At 37.4% G+C, this 22,615-nt stretch overlaps 5 protein-coding genes and 1 long non-coding RNA gene across 8 annotated transcripts; 3 read left to right on the top strand and 3 right to left on the bottom strand.

Annotated features, from left to right (window-relative positions):
* Window positions 1-129: 129 nt before the first annotated feature.
* LOC137579272 (cilia- and flagella-associated protein 52) lies at window positions 130-2,865 on the bottom strand. The gene is made up of 5 exons (XM_068292992.1): window positions 2,248-2,865; window positions 1,474-2,178; window positions 1,178-1,407; window positions 903-1,119; window positions 130-839 (listed from the first exon to the last, which is right to left on the bottom strand). Exons 1-5 carry the CDS (start codon window positions 2,667-2,669, stop codon window positions 188-190), a joined length of 2,226 nt encoding a protein of 741 aa, XP_068149093.1. The 5' UTR covers window positions 2,670-2,865; the 3' UTR covers window positions 130-187.
* A 122-nt stretch (window positions 2,866-2,987) lies between these two features.
* LOC137579273 (putative serine protease F56F10.1) lies at window positions 2,988-5,035 on the top strand. The gene is made up of 4 exons (XM_068292993.1): window positions 2,988-3,901; window positions 3,962-4,100; window positions 4,163-4,634; window positions 4,711-5,035. The coding sequence occupies exons 1-4, from the start codon at window positions 3,105-3,107 to the stop codon at window positions 4,836-4,838; spliced, it is 1,536 nt and encodes a 511-aa protein (XP_068149094.1). The 5' UTR covers window positions 2,988-3,104; the 3' UTR covers window positions 4,839-5,035.
* Window positions 5,036-5,118: 83 nt separating this feature from the next.
* On the bottom strand, window positions 5,119-6,268 carry LOC137579032 (uncharacterized). Its single transcript, XM_068292699.1, has 2 exons — window positions 6,036-6,268; window positions 5,119-5,963 (listed from the first exon to the last, which is right to left on the bottom strand). The coding sequence occupies exons 1-2, from the start codon at window positions 6,100-6,102 to the stop codon at window positions 5,185-5,187; spliced, it is 846 nt and encodes a 281-aa protein (XP_068148800.1). The 5' UTR covers window positions 6,103-6,268; the 3' UTR covers window positions 5,119-5,184.
* Window positions 6,269-6,350: 82 nt separating this feature from the next.
* Window positions 6,351-14,923, bottom strand: Galphai (G protein alpha i subunit). The gene is made up of 5 exons (XM_068292698.1): window positions 14,346-14,923; window positions 8,105-8,576; window positions 7,946-8,040; window positions 7,370-7,558; window positions 6,351-7,301 (listed from the first exon to the last, which is right to left on the bottom strand). The coding sequence occupies exons 1-5, from the start codon at window positions 14,464-14,466 to the stop codon at window positions 7,111-7,113; spliced, it is 1,068 nt and encodes a 355-aa protein (XP_068148799.1). The 5' UTR covers window positions 14,467-14,923; the 3' UTR covers window positions 6,351-7,110.
* A 3,493-nt stretch (window positions 14,924-18,416) lies between these two features.
* LOC137579147 (sperm-specific protein Don juan-like) lies at window positions 18,417-18,941 on the top strand. The gene has a single exon (XM_068292847.1). The coding sequence runs from the start codon at window positions 18,417-18,419 to the stop codon at window positions 18,939-18,941; it is 525 nt and encodes a 174-aa protein (XP_068148948.1).
* A 371-nt stretch (window positions 18,942-19,312) lies between these two features.
* On the top strand, window positions 19,313-21,570 carry LOC137579257 (uncharacterized). Of its 3 annotated transcripts, XR_011032787.1 has the most exons (5): window positions 19,313-19,578; window positions 19,634-19,760; window positions 19,890-19,981; window positions 20,033-20,518; window positions 20,964-21,570. It is a non-coding gene; the product is annotated as an uncharacterized lncRNA (long non-coding RNA). The 3 variants fall into 3 exon arrangements; XR_011032788.1 differs by having other exon boundaries at window positions 19,313-19,575; window positions 19,634-19,981; XR_011032786.1 differs by having other exon boundaries at window positions 19,634-19,981.
* The last annotated feature ends 1,045 nt before the right edge of the window (window positions 21,571-22,615 follow it).

Raw genomic sequence — 22,615 nt, 5'->3', positions numbered from 1 at the left:
TTGGCGCAAATGCTTCAATCACTTTAAAAAATTTCTCATGGATGTTGTCAAAATCTTATCTAGGGGGGTTAGCGTTGTTGCTTTTCACCTCACTACGCTTATGGGTAATATTTTTGCAAATTAATGAGATTACATGTAGAAGTAATTTATTTTAGATTATGCTTAAACTTATGAACTTAAAAACACTTCAACATTTCTTTACATCCGGAACTATTTTGCATTCTGCATAAGGATCATCTTTCTTTTTCTTTTGGGCACATGGTGGACATTCCACACAGCAGATATCATCCTTAGGAGTGGCTTTTAGCAAATTTCCAATGTTTTCAGTTTTCGGCATTTGCATTTTATGGCCGCTGTCCACACGGGCCACTGCTTCGGTCTTGCCCTTTGTCACAGATGCCTTCATGGCCGGTGAATATGTTGCAGCATCTGGGGGATTCGGTCTACCCCAGTATTCCCTTGGTACATCCCAAATAATAAGCGAGCCATCTGTACTTCCAGTGACAAACATCTGGCCGCAAGGACTGAAAGCGGCGCTAATCACTGATGAGGCATGTTCGGACCCAACGCCCACCACCTCACCGCTGTTGTAGTCCCAGAGTTTCACCTGTAGATCACTGCCCACGCTAACAAAGTAGTCGCCGGTGTCATTTATAGTAACACAATTCACCGACGACTTTTTGGATGCGGTCAATTCCCGTATGAGAGCTCCATTATAGACCATCCAATAGATAATGCGTCCGTCAGAGCCGCAGGTAAGCACTTGGACACCAGTGGGAAAATAGCTTGCGGCCATAAACTGAGTGTTTGCTGTGACAACCTGTTTACGGGTCATGCGACTACACGAAATAGGAAGTAAGTTATCTTTTTATTTATCTAGGATCTTGTTTGCTGTTACTAACTTGATATCCCAAATGACACAGGAGCCATCTGTGCAGGCTGAAATCACTTCCGTGTCCAAATGATTGATATCCAATGTTGTGATTGGTCCCGAATGATCTTTGAGAACAGCCAACAGATCTTGACGATATGGTTCTATCTTCCATACGCGTACCTGACCCTCAATGCCGCCAGTGACTATGAGACGTCCCGAAGAGGCCACCGCCAAAGCGCTGCAACCTAGATTGACACCAAAACTAAATATAGATGAAGCTAAACACTACTCATCATCTCTCACCCTTATTATGAGCATTCGGAATGGCATAGATTAGACGCCCAGTAATGGGTGTGAAGGCACGTATGATGCCATCATTCCATACCGAGACAATGCTAGTTCCATCATGGGTAAAACGTACAGCTGCACAATTAAAATTATAGACCATAATGCGAAGCAACTCTTGTTTACGCCCCGAAGACCAAATACGTATGCATTCCTTGCCGGATGTGGCAAAGACAGCGGGATATTTACTATAAGCAAAAAGATTGGGGTAAATCCAAAAAAGGTAAGTAACAAGTCGGTTATCTTCTACTCACTTGGGAAAGGTAATGCAATAAACGGACTTGGTGTGACAAGTCCTTAACAATTTCAAGACCCACGTTGTAGTATTTAAACCATAAATCTCGTTTGTGTCCGTACAGATGTAGAATCTATCCGGTGTGGAGCGTACAAAAGACGAAATTCGTCCTGAGACCCTTGTATGCTTCAGGGTACGTAAATATGGCCAAGTTGGTCCCGGATATTCACGAAAATTGATCAATGGCACATCTGTGCGTTCTTCCACCAATTCGACTTCACCATCGCCAGCGCCAATCAAAAGACGATTGTTCTCCATCACATACAAAGCCCGGACACCATTCACATAACGATTGCAGTCACGTCCAGTGGGTTTACGCGCATTATGTGTGCCAAATGCTCCAAGTATGCAGCTGGTCGTCCCCGGATTGGTCACATTATCCCGATCACAACAGTTGAGCACAATTTTCACAATGTCCCCGGTGCCCGTGCCCAAATAGGCAAATTCATCGTTCTTATCAATGCGAGCGCAATAGAAGGTGCGAGTTTTGTTGGCCAAATGAACATCCTGGACAAAGAGCTTCTTCTGCTCACGCACAATGCTCCACAGGCGGAGATGACGATCGCCAGCAGTGAGGAAAAAGAATGGATTATTGTGCAAAGGACGCACGGTTAAGGCATTTCCCGAAATGGCTCTCGTTGCCGGCTGACGACAAATGGGAGTACTGTTCAAATGAAATTGAAATGAAAATTGAAAGCTAATCTAATAATTCTTACATTTCAGATGCACTTACAAACTCTCCATATCAAAGACAATGACGGAACCATCATCCGTTCCGCCTATCGAGACAACAAAACGATCCTGAGCCGTAAAGCAAATGGCCTGCACTTGCACCTTGTGCAAATCATGTCGAGCAATTTCCTTGCGTTGATCATAATTCCATATAATGACATAGCCACGAAATCCCATATGATTTATCTGGCCAGAGGCCAAGTATTTGCCACTTTTACTGACATCCAAGCATGATATGGTATTCGTATGACCGGCCACAAATTCCTGGGTATTCTTCTTATAGTCGGCTATCCCGATCTTATTGCCCAGGGCAAAGATAATGTCTCCGGTTGTCGGATGCTGACGCACTCCATTCTCCACTTTGCCGTTGATACCAAATATGGCTCGAGGTCGCAATTGCTTGCAGTCAATTGGGGCATCCATGTTTTAGGCGAAAAAAAAATGGTCAAAATCAAAATATATATATATATCTATGCTATGTGTATTTTCAGTAAGTTCAGTTAAGATGAACGAATGAATATTGCCGGCCTGTTTTATAACATTTATTTATTTGTTTTTTTTTTTTCGTTTCAAATTTAAATTGACAACCGTTGCTTGGAGTCCCCGTTGCCGGCCAGATGTTAGTGTAGATGTGACGCCAGAGGGCGCCTCTTCGTTAGTCGTTACAATCAAATGGTTATGTGTGTGTGTGTGAGGGAGAGAGAGAGACTGAGTGATATATACATATATAGCCCCCCACTACAAATATTGCGGGACACTTAGTGGGACGTTCGCTAGCTAATCAAATAAAGCAGTAAATACAACAACAATTAAAAAAATATATATTTTTCCTTGATTGACCTACGCAAACAAAGAAAAATGTTACAAAGTGGGGGCGTCTCTGGAAAGCCCCTGGGATTTGGCCTACTTCTTCTGATTGTCTGCATCGCCGGCACCAACAGTCTGGCCAAATTCCGTCACGGTCGTCTTTTTAATGGATTTCTGGGTGAACCCAGCAAAACGCCAGGACTCCAGGTATCTATGGAAACGGAAGACTTGTGGTTCGATCAGCGTTTAGATCATTTCCAGCCAAGGAATACCCAGACTTGGCAACAACGTTACTTTGTCAACGAAGACTACTGTAAAAATGACAGTACGTCGCCGATTTTCCTAATGATTGGTGGGGAGGGGGAGGCCTCCAAGGAATGGATGCATCAAGGTGCTTGGATTCGCTATGCCGAACATTTTTCGGCATTGTGCATACAGCTGGAGCATCGTTACTATGGCAAGAGTCATCCCACAAAGGATTTGTCCACCCCGAATCTGGTTTACTTAACCTCCGAGCAGGCACTGGCTGACTTGGCCAACTTTGTGGCGGCCATTAAGGTGAAATATAACCTTAAGGACTCACAGAAATGGATAGCCTTCGGTGGCTCGTATCCCGGATCATTGGCAGCCTGGGCCAGGGAGAAATATCCACATCTCATTTATGGTTCCATTAGCTCTAGCGGTCCGCTTTTGGCTAAAGTGGACTTTAAGGAATACTTTGATGTGGTGAAAGCTTCATTAGCCAGCTATAAACCGGATTGCGTGGAGGCAGTGACACGTAGTTTCGGCCAGGTTGAGATTTTGCTAAAGCATATGATTGGCATGGCTAATCTGGACAAGACATTTAAGTGGGTAGTCGTCAAAAATAGTTGACAATGACTTTCATTATTATTTTTGCTTCCTTCTAGAACTTGCACTCCCATCAAGGATTCCATTCACAATGAATTGGATATATCGAATTTCTTTGAGAATCTAGCTGGCAATTTTGCCGGTGTAGTCCAATACAACAAGGATAACAGTCCTCATGCCAACATAACCATTGATGACGTTAGTGAAATCTTCCTTTTAACAGTCAATTATCCTCATGATACATACCACCTTTCTTATAGATTTGCGATGTAATGTTAAATACCACAATGGGACCCCCGGTCACACGTTTAGCTGCAGTCAACGATCTGCTGCTCCAGCAATCGAACGCCTCTTGCCTGGACTACAAATATGACAAAATGATAGCTGACATGAAAAATATATCATGGGACTCGGATACCGCTCAGGGAACACGCCAATGGACCTATCAGACATGCAATGAGTTTGGTTTCTATCAGACGTCGGAGAACAAGTCGGATACATTCGGAGATCGATTTGGTGTAGACTTTTTCATTAGACAATGTCAGGATGTTTTCTCAAGTGACATGGATGCCCGGTATTTGGAACAGGTGGTGAGCCAGACGAATAACCATTACGGTGCTTTGAAACCAAACACCACAAATGTTCTATATATCCATGGCTCCATTGATCCCTGGCATGCATTGGGTTTGATCAAGCCGATAAGTGTGAAAACACCAACCATCTATATAGAAGGTACAGTCATATTTTATTTGAAATGCAATCTTTGCAAAAGTTCTTGAATTTACTTTTGTTTTCGTTTTATTTTTAGGCACTGCCCATTGCGCCAACATGTATGAGCCGCTGAAAAGTGATCCACCCCAATTGGCTGCGGCCCGTAACAAGATACTCAAATACTTGGCCAATTGGCTTACTATATATAACTCTGAATTGAATTGAATATAAAAAGCTGAGCGGCCGACCCTCCCAAAGAATTATATTTTGCCATATCAGCGTATCTTTTATCGATTTAATATATATACATGTACATATATATATATATATATATATTATATATGTATGTATGATATTTTTAAGTGTAAAATGATTTTGTGTTATTAAAGTGTTGCCTTGGCTTCGATGTAGCCTTGAAAGAATATTAATAGATACATATGTATATATATTTATATATATATACATATATATATATATATATATGTATATGTACGTATAATACATGTAAATGTGTAGTATTAGTGGCTTTTACATAATATTGTTGTTTACAGTAGTATTAGTAGTTATTAGCCTAATCCTTTTTGGCCTGCTCCATTTTCTCATGGAATCGCTTCCAATAATGTTGCACCATCTTGTTTTGTATGATATTCTGTTCGATGAAGCGTACAGTCCAAGTGCCCATCAAATAGGATAAATCATAGATGAATGCCACCACACGAAAGAAATATTTCTCCACTTGCTCCTTGTCTGGGCGATTGGCAATGATCTCCTGTATTTGCTTATTGGCCATATTGACGGCCTCATTGATGCTAGACGGGCCGGCAGTATTTAAACCCTCTGTCTTGGGCTTAGACTCATTGTGATCACCAGGTGATTCAGACCCCGATGAGTCAGCTTTGCCACGTGTGGGAGGCTCGGCGGAATTGAAGCATTCCATTGGCTCAGCTGCGCCCAATTTGCCAGGACGTATTATGGCCTGATCGGCGGCCATTTCGGATGTGGCCATACCCTTTTTCAAAAGATTTTTGGCCTCATTAATGGCACCTTCATTATCATGGCCATAGGAAGATGACTTATTGTTGTTGTTGCCGCCACCGCTGCCCATGACCTTGGCAGTTGCATCAGTCACAGATGGAGCATTACCACTAATAATGCCACCACCCAAATTCGGGGCAGCAAATCCAGACAATGACGAGGCCTTTGCTGCATTGCCCCCATCGCCGCTGCCGCCGCCGCTGCTGCCTTTAAGGGAATAAAAGCGAGCCGAACACAAAGTGAATGGAGAACTACCAAAAGGACCAGCAACATAAAGAGGCGATTTCAATTCCTTCAAGACCAAACGTGGACAATCTAAGACACATACATAGATGAATTTATGGTGCCTCTATGCCCATGGAAGTCCTATTCATTCGGTTTACTTACCCAAATTCTTGACTGGATAATTTGTGATCAACGCACGTTGAGTCATCTTGAGAGTAGCGCGCATCATCTTTAAATCGGCTTGGATTTCTTGTTAATTGTTGTTGTTTTTTATTTTTTCTTCAACACAAATTTTCGAAAATAAATGTGATAATTTGAACGTAGAAAAATGTCGACTAACTTTCAGAACAGAGTGAAAATGAAAAGACAAGGCCAACTATAGGAAACCATGTGCTCAACGAAATGACAAGAAAATGTCAGAGAGCCTGGATTGTCAAGTCAACTCAATTGAAGCGAATGGGCAGCACTTTTTTTAAATTTTTTTTTAACATATAGTTGTCTCTTTTTATTAATTAGTTTTTGTTTGTTTGTTTTTATTTAAACTAATTACTAAAGCATATTAGTAAGTTTACTAGTTACATTTAGTTGGCTACACATAAATCAAGATCAGGCTCATTTTTTTTCTGGAATTCTAGGCATTATTACGAAAAATATAGAAAAAAAATGAACGCGCTTCATTTTCTCAAATTTAAATTTGACAAATTGCCTGGCACAAAAAAAAATGGCAACCCATTAAACGTTACAATTTGAGCTTGATTTTTTTTTTTTTGGGCAAGGCAATTAGGCAACTCTTCTTAAATTCAAATGAAAAATTAGTTAGGACTGTTTTTTTTTTTTTTTTTTTTTTTGTTTGTTTCTTTAAATATTCTCTTTACATGGTCTTTGTTAAATTAGATTGTTTGTTTTTTCCTTTCTTTTTTAAATTAGTTAAAACAAAAAAAAGAAACGACTACAAATTTATCATTCTTAGCATTTTTCACTTTTGTTTCTACTGGCAACCAAATCGGTTTTTAAATATATATATATATATATTTATTTAGATATAGGTATGTTATGGAGTGTAAATTTTACGTATGTATATGTAAAAATTGTTTTTGTTATATTCTTAAATATGAATGTAATGGAAATGTCTGTCTTTTTGCGTACTTCCTTTTAATACTACAACGCTTGAATCACTTCATAATCTTTTCCCCCAGCAAAAAAAATATATAGATATATAAGTATGTATATATAAAACTTAAAATAGACCAATTTGTTTTAAATTATTCTTGATAATGACATCGGTTACGGCATCGAATACAAATTTCACATTATTCGTATCTGTGGCGCAGGTGAGATGCGTATAGATCTCCTTTTGGTCTTTCCGTTTATTGAGATTCTCGAATTTCATGCGTATATAATTGGCTGCCTCCTCAAAGGTATTTGAACCTAGAGATAAAGAAGTTAATGTATTATGAGTTAATTAATTGTTGATTGGACATTTCCTCGTCACCTACCTGTGTATTCTGGGAAACATATCGTCAGCGGTGAACGTTTGATTTTCTCTTCAAACAAGTCTTTCTTATTCAGAAACAATATAATGGATGTCTCCACAAACCATTTGGAATTACATATGGAATCAAAGAGTTTTAGTGATTCAATCATACGATTCATTTCCTCATCTTCCGCTAGAACGAGATCATAACCTGCAAGAAAGTGATAATAGGATAGATTAGTTCAATTCGGATCAAAGTAAAATTATTCTATAAAAGGAATCCAGAAGGCAATCCGGGGCTTTAAAACACTTTTGTTTATACAGTCAAAGTGCCTCTCGCAATTATTACTACTCGTTTTAAGTTGTAAGATCTTGACTTTTTAATAGGACCACCTTTTGTCCACGATTCTATTCTTGATCTCATTGCCTTGAAATTAAGTATTTGTTCAAGAACTTTAAGAGAGAACAAGAAAGTCGTGATAAACATCTTATGATTAAGCAGATCTTCATGAAAATGAATGGGATGATAGTTTTTCCAGTAATATGCCTCTTGAATTGCCTTTCCTCCTCCTTGTTCTTGTAGAAACCTTTGTCTCACCTGACAATGCAACACAGAAAATAATGGCAGTGACTCCTTCAAAGCAATGTATCCACTTTTTACGCTCCGAACGTTGACCGCCCACATCGAAGAGTCTAGAGAAAGAAAGAAAGAAGAATATTTAGTATCTCTTGAGAGTTTCCTTTTTTAGAAACTTACTTAAAGTGCAACTGTTTGCAGGAGAAATGCGTCTCAATGATACCCGTGGTCTTCACTCGTGTCCGGAGTACATCCTGTTGTGTGGGTATATAGTTCGGTTGCGCAATACGATCTAATGAATTAAGATAATAGCCAGCCGAATCGTTTAATTGATATTCACGTGACCGTGCAAATGATTGCTGTACACCGCCATCGGCCCAAAGTTTCTTCATTAGCAGCACAATTTCGGGTAAAAGTAATCCCTCATCGGCCGCCGAGGCATGTGTGAAAAATTGTCGGGCAATATCCGTTCTACCGGGATCGGCAAATTCAATTTTAAGTCGTCCCATGGCACGTATTATGACCATCAGACTTTGTACCGTATTGCTATAGACAACGCGTCGATATTCCTCACACTCCTCCTGCGAATAGCCGGTTTCGTGTATAATCTTCATCTGTTTGACTATAGTTGATTTGCCAGATTCACCGGCGCCTGTAAAAGTGAGAAGTAAGGAAAACGATAATTATAATAACACACATACATACATACACACATATACACTGATGTTTATACTTGGATGTACAGATGTATTTATGGTAATTGGTATTGAAATTGGTTGCGTGAGTATAAAAAAAAAAAAACAACTAAGAAGAAAAAAACCAACCTTATGAATGAATCAATAAATGCATGAATGGATGGCAGTATGGAAGAGAATTGCTAGAGATGAAGACGGCTTTTTTTATGAATGAAATTAAATTGAATCGAAATGGAAGGGAATGGAGGCCAGTTGGAAGTTGTTGCTCAATTGCCTGAGGGTTCAATAGGTTAAAAAGCCTCTACAATAAATTGCGCTGGTCATGATGTACATATGTACATACATACATACATCCATATCTAAGAAACTTTTGTAAAGAGACATAGATCTAGACATATATTTTAGGTTTAGGATATAGAAGACAAAAAATTCATTCAAAAATAATGCAAATAACTCAACTGAAAATATTCTTTCAACGATTTGCTGTTCAAAATCTGGGTTAGCATTTATCAACTAGGTTAAAGATTAACGATTTGGTATTCTAGAATTCATATTAATAATATTTAAAATGCAGTCTCATGTAAAGTTTCTAGTAATTGTAACATTGTAAAAGTGATTAGATAGTAAAAAAAAAAATGACTATTATATGATTGCCTATAAAAAATAAATGATGAGTGTACCGAGTGTACAGTAGAAACTTGAAAAGTATTCTTATCAAAGTATGTATTCTACATTCTAATATACATATGTATATGTACGAAGCTTTAATGGGTAAATCTTTTTTATTTTTTAACATTTTTGAATGTGTATAAACCAATTCTCAAAAGTTCTTAACACCGAGTTTCTACTGTACTACTTACTATCTATGCCTATAAATAATAAAGAAAAATTACTTTTTATCAAAGCAAATTTTTAAGGAATTAAACCTTATACATATAGAGATAAGCAATACGTCAAGAAGGGCCTGAAAGAAATGTTATTTCGAAAATCTTTCTTTCTCACATTGTTTTTTTTGCCATTTTTGCGGTTAACAAAAGACCAAAACCATAAAGTTCATTAAACTCTGTCAGAAGCCCTAAACTATGACTAAAAAATGAGAAAAATGAAAAACAAAGTTGGCAATTCTTTCATACAAATGGAACATTTTTGATTTCGCTTACAATATATTGTTTGATATATAAAGACAAAAGATCGGTGTACATTTTGTATGTGAAATAGATAAAACTAATAATCCATAAAACGTGTTCATCAGTTTCCATTTTGGTTAATGTGACCAAAAATATACTGTATGTATGAATATATGGCTGGATTAGTGTCTAAAGTTCATTTCAGTTATCAAAGAGCGATGATATTTTTGTATACTTTTTTTTTTGGCTATTGCAACAATGGCACATTAAGCCAACTTTGTGTCTTTTTTTGTTTTGCCAACTTTGACTTGTTGTCTCTCTCTGGCTCAATGTTTGTTACTGGGTCCATTCCCAGCTTTTGAGATGGTTAGGTAATTATCTGACTACCATCTATACATACATACATACATACATACATATACACACAAATACATTTACTGCCAACTGCAGACTGTACTTTCACTTTTCCAGGGCTTTTTTTATCTCTGAAAAAATTGTTTCTTTTTTTCGTTCAGTAAGTAGTATCCAGTTGAATTACATCTTTATAATAATATATTTTATGATCATTATTATTAACAAGCATATAAATCATAGTTTATTATTGTTGTTAAGGGTTTTTTTCCCCCCATTTGTTGGCTAGTTTAATTCAAATCGACAAGACAAGACAAGTCAAAAGTCTTGGACAATGCGCACTAATTTTTGCAATAAAAATCAAGACAAGTTAATGGCCAAATCTGTCAAATCTGAATACGAATAGGAATTATAAAATATTGAAAAAACCAACAACAACAGCAACAGCGAGCAAAAGACGAGGCCAAAAAAAAGGTCAATTTAATAATAATAATAATGGCAGCCAGCAAAAATATGTGTAAATGCACCGTTAACTTGGTGGCATAATAAGCCAAACAAAAAAAAAACGGCAAACAGAGCTGATCGAAAGAGACAGACTGAGAGAGAGTGCGAGTGAGCGTAAGCGTGAGAGAGGAGAGAGTATGAAGAGAACAGAATAGCGGTGAAGTACAAAGCGAAGCTCCATCATCATCATCATTATCATCGTCAACGGTATTATAATTAATCTAATAATGATTATAAGGAGAATCATAATGACGATTGTGAAAACATCTGAAATAAGAATCAGTGACTAAACAACAAAATCCCTCAAAAAAAAAAAATAAATAATCATAGAAGAAGAAGCCTATACATGTGTGTTTGTGTGTGTCTAAGTGAGTAATCAACTTAAATGGCGCCTGAAAATCATTATTATTATTATTTTTTATTATTATTTATTCATTTCAGATAAGTGTAAAATGAGTTTGAACGCATCAAAGAAATGAAATGTGTTAATCAGCATTAAAAGAACGAAAGGAGAGTCCAGAAGAGTGTGAAAACAAAAACAAAATGCCCTGAGATGATAAAGGCAACAAAACAAAAAAGTAAACAATTTCTTTTTTTCTTAAAACGGAAACATTGCTAAACGTATGCTAACTACGGCCCCAACTTATAGGGCATTAGTAATATCCGCATAATGTCTTCCGGATTACGAAATAATACAATTTAATTAATTGCCACGTGGATTAAAAAAGTGTGAGTCAATGCATTTGGCATCTGAATTTTCTTTCTTCCTGCTTGAAGAAGAAACGAGAAGAAAGTCATTTTGTCTATATATACACTAAAGATCTCAAAGGGTATACAAACTTCGGCAAGATATAATTTAAGATTCTGCCCCCTGGTTTTTGGGTGGGTAATTATTATAATAAACTACTTTCAATTTTTCTAGGTGATTTTCCTTTCATGCCCAATTAGGTCTGTGGGATTTTCTCAATTTGTCATCCATATGTACATAAATATATTAATTTTAAAGATTTTTCTATTGTTATATTTCTAGTTAAATTTATATTGCATCATCATCATCATCACTTTAAAATGCACAAAGTGCTTGGCTTTTGTTCTCAAGTCAATTTTATACAATATTAAAACCGGTTTTTTTTTGTGTTCTTGTTCTTGTTTTTCCTCTTAATGTTTCCTTAATTTGAACATAAACATAATAACAATAATATGTATTAATCTAAAGTCGATTGTCCTATCTCAAAAAAAAAAAAAGAAATATGTATGTACACTTTAAATTCTACTATATGAAATACAGAAAATCAAAGTTGTTTTAGTTAATGTTGTTGCTGTTGTTAAAAAACTGTTTGGTAAAAGGTCATTTAGCGATAATATTTGATAAGGGAGAAATGAGAATTTATAACCAAAACGTCAATAAGAATACATATGTATGTATGTATGTATGTATATATGTATATATTATATATGTATTGTTGATTAAGTAGCTGTGCTGACAGTTTTTGAGGAAGGCAAGACATCATGTGCTTGCTTTTTTTCCCCCTTACTTTTCACATGTATGTATGTATGTACATATATGTATGTGTATGTAAGAGCTTACTCATGCCCCAAATGCGATTTCGAGACATCGAAAGTGTGTACAATTTATAGTGAGTAAATGCAAATATTATAACAAACAATAAAAAAATTTTTTTTAAAAGAAATGAAATTCTTTTCTCTGCTGCCAATTGAAAATGTGACAAACGAGAGGCCATGAAAAAGGGGAGGAAGATGGCGGCATGGGTCAACTGGACACACCCCCTCTGCTCCCTCTCCATAGTCAACAACAACAATAGCAAAACAATTTTTATTTTTCTCTTGATTAAATAAAATGGCATAAGCTGCTGCTGCATGCAATTGCATTTGGCCAAACAGAAGAAAGGGGGAGCAACAAGCGAGAGAGAGAGGACAGCTGTCTGAGGTCCCCCATTTATTAGCGTTAATATCGTTCACCCCACTTTAAATGTCAGTGAGCTATACAACAGCTTACCACCTCTTCGCCCCACATGCTCTCCTTAACTCACCCGCAATCTAGCGCTCTCACCAATTAGCCCAGCCTTGTCTGTGGGGGAAGATTGACAGAGAGAGAGAGAGAGAGAGAGAGAGAGAGAGACGATCAAGACAACGCAAGCGCGCCGTTTAAAAAAACACACACATACAAACATCTGTATGACCATCTGTAAAACAACAACAACAACAACCATAGACATGCATAGACAAATGTTAGTTTTACAGATGCAAGTGGTGCAAGGTGTTTTTTCTTGCTTTGTCGGTGACTGTTATTTGTTGCTGTTGTTGTTTTGTCCATATCTTAAACCAAACATTAGACTGCACACATTTCAGATCTCGATTGCTCTAGGTCTGAAAGGTTAGATCATCGGCAAAGATGCCAAGTACAGTGGAATGAAATAAAAACCTTTTCTTAACCAGAAATTATGCATCTCTGGACTAAAGACGTTATGTATTTCTAGTGCCTTCTCCAATTTGAAAACTAATTTGCAGCTGATGGGTGTAATAACCTTATCCCCGCCCCCTCTCTTCTAGCGCTTGACAAGCCTTTTCTAAAACGCCTGCTGTCTAGTCCCTGAGTCATCATCATCATCATCATCATCAGTGGCGAGTGCCTCGCTTCATTAGCAAATCAGCAAGCGGCACAAAGTGCAACCCCTCGAGCCAAGCCAAGCCAAACCAGACCAGATCCGAAAGCAGCAGCAGCTACTTGAAAAAAAAAAAAAAGCATTGGAAATGGGAAAAAAATAACAACAGCCAACAACAAGAATTCTCATAGAGCATTGTTTTCTGAATTGAATGGCAATGAAAATGAAAAGTACACACACATAGATACACACATACATAGATGTGTACTGCAACAGTTTTGTGTAGAAATTTAATTGCCGAAGAAGGTTTGGCACAAAAGAGAAGGAGAAGGGGAAAAAGGGCAGGGACATTTACACCGTAGTATCTATACCCTTCGAGCATATGATTCATTTATAATCGATTTGTTTGTTTCAAATTATTTGTTTAACCATCAGATCAGTTAACTTATGATTATGCAAGAAAAAAAAGCCTAGTGCATGCAATGCAAGTTTTGAGGCCTTTTCGTCCACAGAGGTCAGACCAAAAGAGGTGTCTTCTTTTTGTGGTGTGTGGAAACGCTAGAGTGGATTTCACACACACAGCCAGATACATTCATTTGTATATATGTATGTATGTGTGTATATGCACTGAAGATGAGATCAATCCATTGCCCCAAACCACAAGTGCCAGCAGATACATGTTGCCTCAAGTCCGTGGCGGCGCCCCACTTGTTGGAGTGAGCGGTGGTGGCATTTGGTTTCAATTTACATTCAATTCAATATTTCTTCTTATCGGCAGACAAACAGACATAGAGCACACACACACACACACATTGCATAATCTCCACTGCGTTGGCCATGTGCAAAAGAAATTATAATTCTCTCTTTTTCTTCATTTTCTTCCACATGTGGTTTGAATATTTTCTTGCGGGGAATTCCTACAGACCAAAAACGAAAAAAAAAAAAAACACATTTCACCCCGCCCAAAAATTCACACACACAATATGTTTCGCGCGACATTGCATTGCAGCATTTTTTTTCCCATGATCTCTGAGTAATAAACTTATTTAGGTAGAGGTAGAAAGTAAGTGAGCAGAAAGGGAGTAAGTTTAATTAGTGTGAGAGAGTAAGAGAGACGCACCCAAAAGCAGCAATTTCACCTCCGAAGCTGCACGTTCGCCCTCTGCTCGCAGCGCCCGATCAATGTTCTTCGAACGTTCGATGGCTTCTTTATCTCTTGCTGTACTCACGGCACAACCCATTTTCGTTTCGTTTAACTGTTATTTTATTTGATTATCGTTTTCGGAAAGGTGGGTGGTGCCACCTTATTTAGTTATTTGTTTTTTCACTTTTTTACTTTTACAATTCTTTTTAATTAGTTTTGTGTAGTTTCTCGTTTTTCAATTCAGCGCCCTGCAATTTGTCGTTGCGTTGCGTCTGCGCGTCGTCGGCGTCGGCTGTACACTTTTTTTCTTCCTTTCACACAAACACACACACACACAAACGCGCACTCAAAAACACGCACAGGCTGGTTTATTGGGGGGATACAATGAACAATAAAAAAAAAACGGCTTTGCGGCGTTTGTAAATTTGGCACTTTTATACGCTCGCGGCGTTCGTTAGGAATTGTGCGTTACTCGGTATAAAAAAAAAACACTTAAGAATTTATTTATTTTTAACAATCTATCTCGGCTTCGCTGGTTGATCGTGAATCACTGATTGCAGTGTGACCAAAATAGTCGAATTGATAAATATCAATTATAAAATATCGATATTTTATCGATGATCGATAGACATGTAGTGTTGTAAAATGTGTGACACACTTAATAACCTTTACAACTCTTTTCTAAAAGTGTGGCAATCTTCTTAAATTAGCGCGCAATTTAAAAAAAAGCCGCCAGAGAAATTTAACTCGAAAGAGATGAAAGAACTTAATATAATTACTCAGAGTGGTTAAATTTGAAAGAAAATAATATTTTAATGTTGGATAGATAAAAACAACTTGAGGAGAAGTAACAGAAATTTACCTCAGAATTCTCTTTTTTTTTTTTTTGACCACTTGGGAGGAGTCCAGGATAATCTCAAAAAATTGCACCTTAGAATGGGAGCAGCTTGAGTTAGAAGATTTACAGTTACAGCTGTATACTAAACTAATTAATTGGTTTAAGATGATTATTTTTACTAATCTTCTCTTTGTTATTTCTCAGTCAATTCAAAAACCAAATCAGTCACTAAAAGTTAGCAGAAACTAAAGAGTTCCTTTGCCTTAAAAGTCTTTAATACTAATTATAAGATTTTTCTGCCTCAGGTAATTTTTTTTCCTCAACAGTTTATGCTCTTGCTCAAGAATTGTGTTTGTTCAAGTTGTCGGCTCATTGACTTCCCCTTTGGAGCATCTTTTGAAAAGTGCCGAAAAAAATCAATCGAATGATGCATTCGACGATCGACATCCATCAGTGCAACTTCACTTGACTTGGTCCATCTACAAATGCATGTGTGTATGCTCAGGAATGGGATGGGGTCTATGTGTGTGTGTGTGTGTGTGTCTGATGGGGATCAACCTTTCAACGAGATGAGGAAAAAGTTTTTACCGAATTATCCAAGGAAATTAATCTTAATCTTGAGTTTTGAGTTTGCCCAGGCCACAAGGAACACATGTGCCAAACTCTATACAAATTGTATTTGATGTGTGTGTGTGTGTGTGTGTAGGAGTCAGATCTATTTCAAGGCCTTGGGCCATCCTTTCATTGTTGTTGTTGTTGTTGTTGATGTTTTCTTTGCTACCCTTTACTTTAGAAATGAAGTACCAAAAGGGTATATTAAGTCGGTCTTTTATATCTAATTATGTATATTAGAGAGACTTTTTCATTTTACAACTGCAAACAGTTGAAAAATTGTTTGGACTACTTCTTATGCAGGGTATCGTCAAGTCGTTCTTGCTATTAGATTGTTTTTCTTTATTTTTTTGTGGGCGCGTATGCCGATTGAAGTTCGTCCGACTCCGACATTCGTCAAATTTGTTGGCATCAGCAAACAGTTTAAGAATTTTCAACTACAACAGCAGCAACACCAGCAATAACAACAACAACAACAACAACAACAATTGACGAGAGGAAGGCATGCGCTTTGGATAAAGCAAATGCAGACCACCCAGAAGCCCAGAGAGACTTCCCCGCCATCCACATCGCCCTCCGCCACCACACCCCAAGCAAACCGCATAAATCCATAATTCTCTAGCCTGCATCTCGGATATATATTACAATTCCGATGCAGGTCTGTTGCTCTGCTGCTGTTGCATCGGCTATTGCTACTGATGCTGCTGCTGCTGCAATCATTCATTCAAACCATAGAGCAAAATGAGAGAGACAGAGATGCTCCTCTCTACCCCTTGCCCATCCCTTTTTTTTTTTAGGGGGCCACCCGTCGCATTTGGTGTAAACATGTGTAAATCATGACCCGTTGATGGCCTCCACGTAGCAGTGGCAACAACCATGTGACGTCCTCCGGCGACCGCAACGGGAACAGAAAAAAAGTAATGAATATCAGGAGATAAAGGAGTGCGGGATCAAGTGGTGGGGAGGGGATTAGAGTGGATTGGAGACTTTTGCACTGCGACCCCAACTTCCCTTCGTCCAACTTCTTCCTGTATGTGTTCTCTTCTCATTTTGTTTAGATAAATTAGCTGCGGAAAGCTGAAATATGAATAAATGAATGAATGTTATCTTTCTCCCTCTATCCCACTCTCTCTCTCTCTCTCTCCCATTGGACTGCAACTGCAAACATTTGGGAACCGAATATTCATCTTATAATCGGATAATGTCCCAAAAGCAAATATTATTTATGCCAGAGCCCTGAGAACTTTTTCTCCGTTTGTGTGCATATTGTGTGCACGGAACAAGATACAAGAGTGAGAGAGAGGGAGAGTAGGGAGACATATCATCATCATTATTCCAAAGGAGCCAGTGTGAGCGGGTGGATTGAAGGGGGGGGACGGTTCTGCATTTCTTTTGGTCATGTTTGTTTATACTTAAAGCGTTGTATCAATAAACATTTTTTCCCCATTTTTTGTTCTTTTCTTTTCTGCTTTTTTTTGTTACTTAGCCCGGCAAAGGGCAAGTTTGAAATATTAAAATTGTGTTTCATATGCCTACAAAATTGAAGCATTTCGAGTTTCATTTTGTTTAATGATCACATCCAATCAATTTGGCAATTTTATATTTGGATAAATTATTTCAAATTGCTTAAAAATTCAGTTTTGGGTTTGGGCTTTAGGCCTGAAAATCTGAAGCAATTCTAAAGTTTTCTTAGCGAAAACCTTTTAATCTTAATCTTATAATTACAACTTGTTCACATCTTAAATTTTCAAAAGATTTATTGATCTTTAGCCAGCTAAACTTCAGTTTTTGTATGAAAATTGACTAAAATATCCCTTAACTTTGGGAATCTTTCTTATTAAGAGCTTATAATCTTTCTTAAGAACTCTAAATTCAATTATTTTAAAGAGTTTTCGAAACAAAAAAGTTGATTAGTTTTCAAGAGCTAAAATTATAAAAATTTGTTTCATTCATTTATTCAAATGGTTATTTTTGGTTCAGATCATTAGTCGAGAAAAACAACAACAACAACTTATGAACTCGAACTGTTTGAAAAATTGTCAACGACAAATCTATATTCGATATCGAGTTCAAGTGGAATTGTTAATCGATGGGCGACATCCTGACGTGGCAGTCGTCTAATTATCCACACCATAAATTGAACCGATCGATGACAAATATTTTGACATGGCGCCGCCAAGACGAAATGTTCTCTACTCGACTCCTTCCCCCTTCCGCAATATCCCATATACACACGCACACACACACACACACACACACATGTAGATGTGTGTATGTAGGTTAATGTGTGGTCGTTCTATGACCACTTGAGACTCGGTAGCGGTAGCCCAACAAAAAAAAAAAAAAAATACTTGTAACTAGAAACTCAGCAGAAAAAACCCAAAATCAAAACCCCAAAAAAAAAAAAAAAAACAGAAAACTCAGCAACAATTGAGACGAAATTCAAACGCACATAGAGAGAGCGAGATAGAGAGAGTCTCGGCAGTCATAATGAAATTGAGTCTAAAACAATATCAAAATTAAATCAAATTGAAAATCTACACAAATTTCTTTTTTTTTTTTTTTGTTTCGGTATTTTGGATTTTTAAGAAGGCAAAATGAATCGTCTGACCAGTTGGACCTCCATGAAGATGGGCGATATTTTCAGGTCCGTGATCCGAACCAAGAAGGATAACTGCTGTCAGGGACAGGATACGTGTAAGAAGGCAAACGATTCCTGTTGCAAGAAGCAGGACTCGCCCAAGACGGAAAACTGTTGCAAAAGTAAGCAAGATTGTTGCAAGAAAGATGAATCTTCGTGTTGTCAGGCTGAGGATCCTTGTAAGAAAGCTCCTTGCAAGCAGCAGACGCCTTGTCAAAAAGAGGATCCTTGCAAAAAGGAGGACACTTGCAAAAAGGAGGACCCTTGCAAAAAGGAGGACACTTGCAAAAAGGAGGACCCTTGCAAAAAGGAGGATCCTTGCAAAAAGGAGGATCCCTGTAAAACAAAGGATTGTTGCTCTAATTGCAAGAATAAAGATTCCTGCACAAAGGATGGCAACAATGGCAAAGGTGACAAGGGTGGCAAGTCTGGCAACGATGGCAAGGATAAGAAGAAGAAGAAACCCGGCTGGTTTAGCTAAAGAATCCGCCGAAAAATTGCACAATTTATTCAAAAAAATTTTCAATCGAATTGTATAATCCAAAATTTTCCATAGACTTGGTCAACGAATATCCTTGAATCAAATTGAGTATATAAAAAGGATTATTCTTAAAGAAAAAAAAAACAAATGTTGGTTTAATTTTATTAAAATGGGCAAAGAAGAGACCCAAATTTTTAGTTAGTAGATGGAACTTGTATTAAAAATCATTAAATTGGAGACAAAAAATTGTTTAGAATACAAAATAATATACTTAATCAGATCGCTGTAGATATAGTCAGACAGTATTTTTGTCAAAATACAAAACGAATTTGATTATCCAAGCAACAATTGAGTTTTGTGGCGTGTTTTTTTTATGTTATCAAATCGAAGTTTCTCCAAATTGAAGTTAAAATTCTTGAATTCAGGATCAGGTATAGGATAGTAGAAATGAATCGTTGTCTTAGTGTTAGTTATGTGAAGCTTACCAAGGCCTTGATGGCCTTACGTCTGGCCAGTAGTAGTAGTTGCAACTCGAAGGACACTGGCAAAGAGAAATCCAGCAAGAAAAAGTCAAAGGAACAGGAGAACAGCGAGAAGAAGAAAGAGAATTCTAGCAAAACGAATATTTGTGGTCGTGGTAACAGCTTTAAATGTTTGCTTGAAGATTAAATCAAAAATGATTTCTTTGTCAGATGTGCTTAGTACAGCTCCACGCTGTAAGGATGGTAAATTTCCAGGAGGTGGCTCAAAGAAAAAGCCCGTCGAGAAGGACCCAAAGAAAACTGACAGCAGCAAAGGCCGAGGCTCGTTTGGAAAGAAGTAAAGCCAAGATAAAATACTTAACACTGGCAGACATCTCCAAAAGTGATTGATCTGATCCTTACAAAACTAAAATATATATATATATATATACATATACATTCATTGTGTGTTCTTTTCATTTCCTAGAAGTTGTCCAAAGTTGTCTCCAACTGGCCGCCAACACCATTTGATTCAACACTGTCAGCGCTTTCTATGTGTGCTTATGCGAAGAGATCATTGTAAGTTTACACAACTCTGGGCAGATCAATAGACTCACCTCACTTTCTTAGCCATGCCAATTCAAGCAACTCCTAAGAGGAAATCACCGTTTACTTGTCCTTTGAATACATTCAAATTCGTTCATCTTATATGTCCTGAGCATCGTTTCAAAGCCCACAAGTCCACGAAGAAAACGCGAGTTTTAAGCTCTAAAAATTTCGAGAAAACCTCACGAAAAGTGGGCATAGATATAGTTGCCAAAATGATGATACGATTGTTTGATTAAACTTTGTTTGCCAGACATTAAGTTTCGAAATTTAGTCTAAAGTAAACAGAAAACAAATTTTTGGTAAATTTTTTTTTCTTTCTTTCGATTTTGTTCAGTAATCACAAAAATTTTGAAAAATGAAACCTTCAGCAATTCTCTTGCCACGTTATTCAATGAGGGTAATGCTCCGACAACTGAAGGATCGTAATATCGATAATCAAATATGGGAAAAATGCAATTTTCTTCAAAGGAATCGCAATCGACAAAACAGTGCAGAGACAAAGAAAAGGTAAATTTTATGAATTCCAGGCACGATCCCAGCTGCTCATCTCCCTCTGGGGAGAGCAAGGAGAATAATAGTTAAACAAATGAGAGGTTAGCTGTTTTTAGTTATAGAAGGATAACAATATGAGATTGTACTTAGAGCAAAGGACTCTGAAAGCTTCATGGACATATATATATGTATACTAGAACATTGATTAAGGGAGCTATTCTTAGTTAGAAGCGTGTATTGCAATTAAGAAGTAGTTCTATTCAGAAAGTTCTTGGTTTCTCCTGCTAGTTCAAAGGATAACTCGACGCAGGATAGTCTGAGACTTAAATTTAACCTCTCGTCAGATTCACCATAGATGTATTTCTAGTCCCGATCTCAATTATAATATTACGATTTACTACTTTCTAATCTTTGCAATACTAATCTGGACTTTCCTCCTCCTCCCCCCCCCACACTTAAGCAATAATATTAATTCTTCAGCATTTCAAGACGTTTGCAAGGCATTGTTTGAATATGAAGATGTGTACGAAACAAATGATTTTCGTATTCAAATCGGTCAAAAACATATGCCAGAGTCTCGAAGTGCCACAAAGAAATGACCGGCAAGCAGCAGCAACAACTCCAACTCCAACAACAACACCACGAAGAAGAAGCCAATCAAGTAATAAGATCGACTAGAACTAACTAAATTACTATTACTAAATTAACAGATTGTGTTGTTGGTGGAATGAACGACGCCGACATGAATCAGGTCTCTATAAGTTTTACTACACAAGATCATAAAACTGAACGCGCGCAGACATTATAAAGCCATAAAGCAAAAAGAGCAAGCAAAAAAAAAAAGAGAATACAAAGTGATAAAAGTGAATTTCCATGGACAGTTTACGATGCCGATCCCGATGCCGATGCCGCCCTCTGCCCCCCTGCTAACGATCCCTTCTATTTGTTGCCATATGTAAGAAGGCTGGGCCCAAAAAGTAGAGTACCCTTACCCCCTGCCCTGCCCTGCTCTGCCCTGCCCTCTATCCACGGGTCACAAAGTGTGTGTGAGAGGAAGAAACAAAAAAAAAAAACAAAAACATAAATAAAAGCAATTTTAAGATATATTCATGAAAATCGCTTGGATTTTGCGGAAAAACTGCATTCTATCAACTGGCAGGTGCTTAAGAGTTTTCCCTCACACATTATGACAAAAACTATATACATATGTATGTGTGTGTGTGTGTGTATGTGTGTATATTCTTTTTTATTTTATAGTTTTCGCTTTTGGCAGTCTTTAGGAATTCATAAATTTCTCTAGTTGTCGTTTCCCTCACCTCAACTCTCTCACTCTGCTCCTCCTCCTCCTTCCTCTGGGAACTCATCCCGGGATCCTCGAATAAGATTTTTATGGCAATTCAATTGCACTGGCACTGACTTTTGTTTCCTGCTGCAACCGTATGGCCATGTAAGATCTGAATCGGAATCTTTTTCGGCTTTTCCTATGCCTACCCATTTCGTGTAAACAAATTATTTATAAAAGAAAATTATACCAGGCACCACCACCAGCACCACCGGTCGGTTCACGGGTCGCACTTGTCGGTCCCAAAAGACTCAATAGTTGAAATACATTTTTTTTCCCATTCCATTTTTTCTCTTGCCTTGGATCGATCGGGGTAATTTATATTTATGGTGGCCCTCGCTTGTCGGATTGTTCAGACATACATATGTATGTACATATATATATATATATATATATATTTTCGTCTTGCGTTCGACTTGAGTTGGGTTGAGTCGTTTTGGTTTTGCTTTTGGATAGGTAATTATTACTTTTTTCCAGTGTAAACAAATTTACTGCGCCTAATTTTAGTTAAAGAGATAATTCTTTTTTTCTTTTTTGCTTTTTACGATATTTGCGGCCTCATTTTTCTTTCTTTTTTTTTTTTGTTGTTGGCAAAAAAAGGAATTTTCAAAAATTTTGCTCCTTATTTGCTTAGTCCATTTGAGAACTCAAATGAGAACTCTTAAGCTCTAGGCAGTTCGATTATCTTATCTAAAATAGATTTTCAAAATCGTTTCTCTGAACGACGATTTGAATATTTGATATTGGAAAGTTAGCCGATTCCTTAAAGT

The sequence above is a fragment of the Drosophila tropicalis genome, unplaced genomic scaffold, assembly GCF_018151085.1.
Source record: "Drosophila tropicalis isolate 14030-0801.00 unplaced genomic scaffold, ASM1815108v1 contig_694, whole genome shotgun sequence".
Classification (NCBI taxonomy): domain Eukaryota; kingdom Metazoa; phylum Arthropoda; class Insecta; order Diptera; family Drosophilidae; genus Drosophila; species Drosophila tropicalis.
This window is presented reverse-complemented; position numbering and strand designations above follow the sequence as displayed.